Source organism: Lampetra planeri, unplaced genomic scaffold (assembly GCF_965212315.1).
Source record: "Lampetra planeri unplaced genomic scaffold, kcLamPlan1.2.h2 scaffold_1847, whole genome shotgun sequence".
Lineage (NCBI taxonomy): Eukaryota > Metazoa > Chordata > Hyperoartia > Petromyzontiformes > Petromyzontidae > Lampetra > Lampetra planeri.
The window spans coordinates 1-5,705 of record NW_027614591.1 but is presented as its reverse complement, the minus strand read 5'-3'; the positions used below and the strand labels follow the sequence as shown (position 1 = coordinate 5,705).

The 5,705-nt window shown below is 54.1% G+C and overlaps 1 protein-coding gene across 1 annotated transcript; it reads right to left on the bottom strand.

Moving 5' to 3' along the window:
- Positions 1–344: 344 nt before the first annotated feature.
- LOC144740018 (uncharacterized) lies at positions 345–5,582 on the bottom strand. The gene is made up of 4 exons (XM_078622903.1): positions 5,472–5,582; positions 3,482–3,671; positions 2,638–2,785; positions 345–1,081 (listed from the first exon to the last, which is right to left on the bottom strand). Exons 1-3 carry the CDS (start codon positions 5,577–5,579, stop codon positions 2,733–2,735), a joined length of 351 nt encoding a protein of 116 aa, XP_078479029.1. The 5' UTR covers positions 5,580–5,582; the 3' UTR covers positions 345–1,081; positions 2,638–2,732.
- Positions 5,583–5,705: the final 123 nt, after the last annotated feature.

Genomic DNA, 5,705 nt, shown 5'->3' with positions numbered 1-5,705 from the left:
CCCCAGGTAGCCTCTAGCAGGGATGTAGGGGCAAGTGCTGCTAGTAGCACCACCTATGATGTACACACAAAGCTCCCCCAGGTAGCCTCTAGCAGGGCTGTAGGGGCAAGTGCTGCTAGTAGCACACCTATGATGTACACACACAGACAAAGCTCCCCCAGGTAGCCTCTAGCAGGGCTGCAGGGGCAAGTGCTGCTAGTAGCGAGTAGCACCACCTATGATGCACACACAGAGGGGGGTGGGTGGCCAGCACCACTACGCCCGACCGCCTTTGTCTCTCCCCCAGTGGCGATGTTGATGACTACATCACCACCACCACCACCACACTGATTGTAAGCCATCTGTAACCATAATTAGGCATTTTATAAATTAATGAATCTCAACACAACAACAACAAACACAACAACAACAAACACAACAACAAACACAACAACAAACAATCACGCACGGTCAGGATGAGGGTTGGGAATTGTGGGATGAGATTCGGGAATTCTGGGATGAGATTTGAGGAATTCTGGGATGTGAGTTGAGGAATTGTGGGATGAGATTTGGGAATTCTGGGATGAGATTTGGGAATTGTGGGATGAGATTTGGGAAGTCTGGTATGAGATTTGGGAATTGTGGGATGAGATTTGGGAATTGTGGGATGAGATTTGGAATTGTGGGATGAGATTTGGGAATTGTGGGATGAGATTTGGGAATTGTGGGATGAGAATTTGGGAATTCTGGGATGAGTTAGGGAATTCTGGGATGAGGGTTGAGGATTCTGGGATGAGAGTTTGGGAATTCTGGGATGAAGTTTGGGAATTCTGGGATGAGATTGGGGAATTGTGAGATGAGATTTGGGAATTCTGGGATGGGGATGAGGAATTGTGGGATGAGAGTTGGGAATTCTGGGATGAGATTGGGGATTGTGGGATGAGGGTTGAGGATTCTGGGATGAGAGTTGGGAATTCTGGGATGAGATTTGAGGAATTGTGGGATGGGATTTGGGAAATGTGGGATGAGATTTGAGGAATTCCGGACATCTCAGTGGCAGCGTCTCCCGTCAGGTCCACGCACTCTTTGGACGAGGGAACGACTGGGAGGAGAAACACAACAACATCATCAATGTCAACATCATCACCACCATCACTACACCACCATCATCACAAAACATCATCATCATTAATGTCAACATCACTACCATCACTAGCACCATCATCATCATTATCACTAACATCATCACCACCATCATCAAAGTCAACATCACTACCACCATCATCACCATCACCACCATCATCATCAATGTCAACCACTACCACCTTCACTCACATCACTAGCAACATCACTAACGTCACCACCATCACGACCACCTCCACCTCCTCCCTCATCACCACCAACCACCACCACATCCACCACCACCACCTCCTCCCTCATCACCACCACCACCACCACCCTCACCACCACCACCACCTCCTCCCTCACCACCACCACCACCACATCCACCACCACCACCTCCTCCACCACCCACCCTCGCCACCACCACCCTCACCACCACCACCCTCACCACCACCACCATCACCACCACCACCACCTCCTCCCTCATCACCACCACCACCACATCCACCACCACCACCTCCTCCACCACCACCCTCACCACCACCACCCTCACGACCACCACCATCACCACCACCACCACCTCCTCCCTCATCACCACCACCCTCACCACCACCATCACCACCACCACCACCACCACCTCCCTCATCACCACCACCACTCACGCGTGGAGTAGCGTCGCTCTGTGCCAGAGCGTTGAGGTGTCGCTGGGACCATCTGCTGCTCCAAGAGTTGACCCTCCCGCTCCTCCATCTACCACCACCACCTCCACCTCCACCACCTCCACCACCACCACCTCCACCACCACCACCACCATCACCACCACCATCACCACCACCACCACCTCCACCACCACCACCACCTCCTCCTCATCATCACCACCACCACCACCACCACCACCCTCCTCCCTCATCACCACCACCACCACCATCACCACCACCTCCACCACCACCACCACCATCACCACCACCATCACCACCACCTCCACCTCCACCACCACCACACCACTCCTCCCTCATCATCACCACCTCCATCACCACCTCACCACCACCACCTCCACACCACCACCACCTCCACCTCCACCCTCACCACCTCCAACACCACCACCACCCAAACCACCACCTCCACCCTCACCACCTCCACCACCACCACCTCCATCACCACCATCACCACCACCACCACCACCACCTCCTTCACCACCACCTCCACCACCACCACCTCCATCTCCACCACCACCTCCACCACCACCACCACCACCACCTCCACCACCTCCTTCACCACCACCTCCACCACCACCACCACCACCACCTCCACCACCACCACCTCCACCACCACCCACCTCCACCACCCTCACAACCACCACCACCACCTCCACCACCCTCACCACCACCACCCACCACCTCCACCACCACCACCACATCCACCACCACCTCCACCACCACCACCCACCACCTCCACCACCCTCACCACCACCACCACCCACCTCCACCACCACCACCACCTCCACCACCCTCACCCTCACCCACCACCACCACTCACGCGTGGAGTGGTGGTGTCCCTCTGTGCAAGAGTGTTGAGGTGCCGCTGGACCCATCTGCTGCTCCAGGAGTTGACCCTCCCGCTCCTCCATCTTCTCAGCGGCCTCCAGTTGGAGTCGCTCCACCTCCACCCGCTCCTTCTCCAGCACCTGACGCACCACGCACACACACAGGCAGAGGCAAAGCTCCCCCAGGTAGCCTCTAGCAGGGCTGTAGGGGCAAGTGCTGCTGGTAGCACCTCCTATGATGTACACACACAGACAAAGCTCCCCCAGGTAGCCTCTAGCAGGGCTGCAGGGGCAAGTGCTGCTAGTAGCACCACCACCTATGATGCACACACACAGACACAGACAAAGCTCCCCCAGGTAGCCTCTAGCAGGACAAGTACTGCTAGTAGCAGCACCTATGATGTACACACACACACACAGACAAAGCTCCCCCAGGTAGCCTCTAGCAGGACAAGTGCTGCTAGTAGCGAGTAGCACCGCCTACGATGCACACACACACACACACACAGACACAGAGAGACAAAGCTCCCCCAGGTAGCCTCTAGCAGGACAAGTACTGCTAGTAGCAGCACCTATGATGTACACACACACAGACACAGACAAAGCTCCCCCGGGTAGCCTCTAGCAGGGCTGTAGGGGCAAGTGCTGCTAGTAGCACCGCCTACGATGCACACACACACACACAGACAAAGCTCCCCCAGGTAGCCTCTAGCAGGACAAGTGCTGCTAGTAGCGAGTAGCACCGCCTACGATGCACACACACACACACACACAGACACACAGAGACAAAGCTCCCCCAGGTAGGCCCTCTAGCAGGACAAGTGCTCCCCGCAGCACCTGAGCGGAGAGCTCCGAGGTCCACGCGAAGCGTCGCCTGCGTGTCTCCCCCCTGCTCCTGACGCTGCTGCTGCTGCTGCTGCTGCTCCAGCGAGAGCAGCAGCAGCCGGCGCTGCTCCAGGCACGACTCCCGCTGCGTCAGCAACGCCACACGGCGCTGCTCCACCTGCTCACGGCGAGTTTGGAGCACCTGGTGGTGGTGGGAGAGGTGGGAGATCAACAACAACAACAACAACGACAACAACGACAACAGGCGTTCTTGCTAAGTGGCGGTGACGTCACCACGACGCTTGTGCCAGGCCGTGTGCAGGTTGAGGCGTGTGTACACTATGTGTGTGTCTGTGTGTCACCTGCTGTGTGTGTGTACACTGTGTGTGTGTCTGTGTGTGTGTCACCTGCTGTGTGTGTGTGTACACTGTGTGTGTGTGTGTGTCACCTGCTGTGTGTGTGTGTACACTGTGTGTGTGTGTCTGTGTGTGTGTCACCTGCTGTGTGTGTGTGTACACTGTGTGTGTATGTGTGTGTCACCTGCTGTGTGTGTGTACACTGTGTGTGTGTGTCTGTGTGTGTGTCCACCTGCTGTGTGTGTGTGTACACTGTGTGTGTGTGTGTGTGTCACCTGCTGTGTGTGTGTGTACACTGTGTGTGTGTGTACACTGTGTGTGTGTCACCTGCTGTGTGTGTGTGTACACTGTGTGTGTATCTGTGTGTGTGTCACCTGCTGTGTGTGTGTATGTGTGTGTGTCTGTGTGTCTGTGTGTGTGTCACTGTGTGTGTGTGTGTACACTGTGTGTGTGTGTCATTGTGTGTGTGTGTCACTGTGTGTGTGTCTGTGTGTGTGTGTGTCTGTGTGTACACTGTGTGTGTGTGTGTCACCTGCTGTGTGTGTGTCACTGTGTGTCACTGTGTGTGTTTGTGTGTGTGTACACTGTGTGTGTATCACTGTGTGTGTGTGTACACTGTGTGTGTGTGTGTACACTGTGTGTGTGTGTCACTGTGGTGTGTGTGTGTCCACTGTGTGTGTGTGTGTACACTGTGTGTGTGTGTACACTGTGTGTGTGTACACTGTGTGTGTACACTGTGTGTGTGTGTGTGTACACTGTGTGTGTGTGTACACTGTGTGTGTGTACACTGTGTGTGTGTACACTGTGTGTGTGTGTACACTGTGTGTGTGTGTGGTGTACACTGTGTGTGTGTCACTGTGTGGTGTGTGTACACTGTGTGTGTGTGTGTGTGTGTACACTGTGTGTGTGTGTCACTGTGTGTGTGTGTGTGTACACTGTGTGTGTGTCCACTGTGTGTGTGTGTGTACACTGTGTGTGTGTGTGTCACTGTGTGTGTATCACTGTGTGTGTGTGTCACTGTGTGTGTGTGTGTGTACACTGTGTGTGTGTGTACACTGTGTGTGTGTGTACACTGTGTGTGTGTGTGTGTACACTGTGTGTGTGTGTCACTGTGTGTGTGTGTGTGTACACTGTGTGTGTGTGTCATTGTGTGTGTGTGTCACTGTGTGTGTGTCTGTGTGTGTGTGTACACTGTGTGTGTGTGTGTGTACACTGTGTGTGTGTGTGTGTGCACTGTGTGTGTGTCACTGTGTGTGTGTGTACACTGTGTGTGTGTCACTGTGTGTGTGTACACTGTGTGTGTGTGTACACTGTGTGTGTGTGTGTGTACACTGTGTGTGTGTACACTGTGTGTGTGTGTACACTGTGTGTGTGTGTGTACACTGTGTGTGTGTGTACACTGTGTGTGTGTGTACACTGTGTGTGTGTGTCACTGTGTGTGTGTACACTGGTGTGTGTGTGTACACTGTGTGTGTGTGTACACTGTGTGTGTGTGTGTACACTGTGTGTGTGTGTACACTGTGTGTGTGTGTACACTGTGTGTGTGTGTACACTGTGTGTGTGTGTCACTGTGTGTGTGTGTGTACACTGTGTGTGTGTGTACACTGTGTTGTCGTGGTGTACACTGTGTGTGTGTCACGTGTCACCTGCTGTGTGAGCTTCTCGCGAGCTCGCCGTTCACGCTGCCACTCATCCTCACGCTTCTCCCACACGCGGCGAGCCTCCTCACTGTGCCCGCACATCAACAACAACATCGACAACATCAACAACATCGACAACATCAACAACATCGACAACAACATCATCGACAAGAACATTGACAACAACATCGACAACATCAACAACATCGACAACATCAATGACAACAACAACATTGACAA

Bases quoted from the DNA above. Each gene is read 5' to 3' on its own strand.
- LOC144740018 (XM_078622903.1), bottom strand. From the start codon at position 5,579: ATGTTGTTGTTGATGTGCGGGCACAGTGAGGAGGCTCGCCGCGTGTGG. The intron at 3,672-5,471 runs GTGACACGTGAC...CACCACCACCAG, and splicing joins GCGAGAAGCTCACACAGCAG to GTGCTCCAAACTCGCCGTGA. The intron at 2,786-3,481 runs GTGCTGCGGGGA...GTGGTGCGTCAG, and splicing joins CCTCGGAGCTCTCCGCTCAG to GTGCTGGAGAAGGAGCGGGT.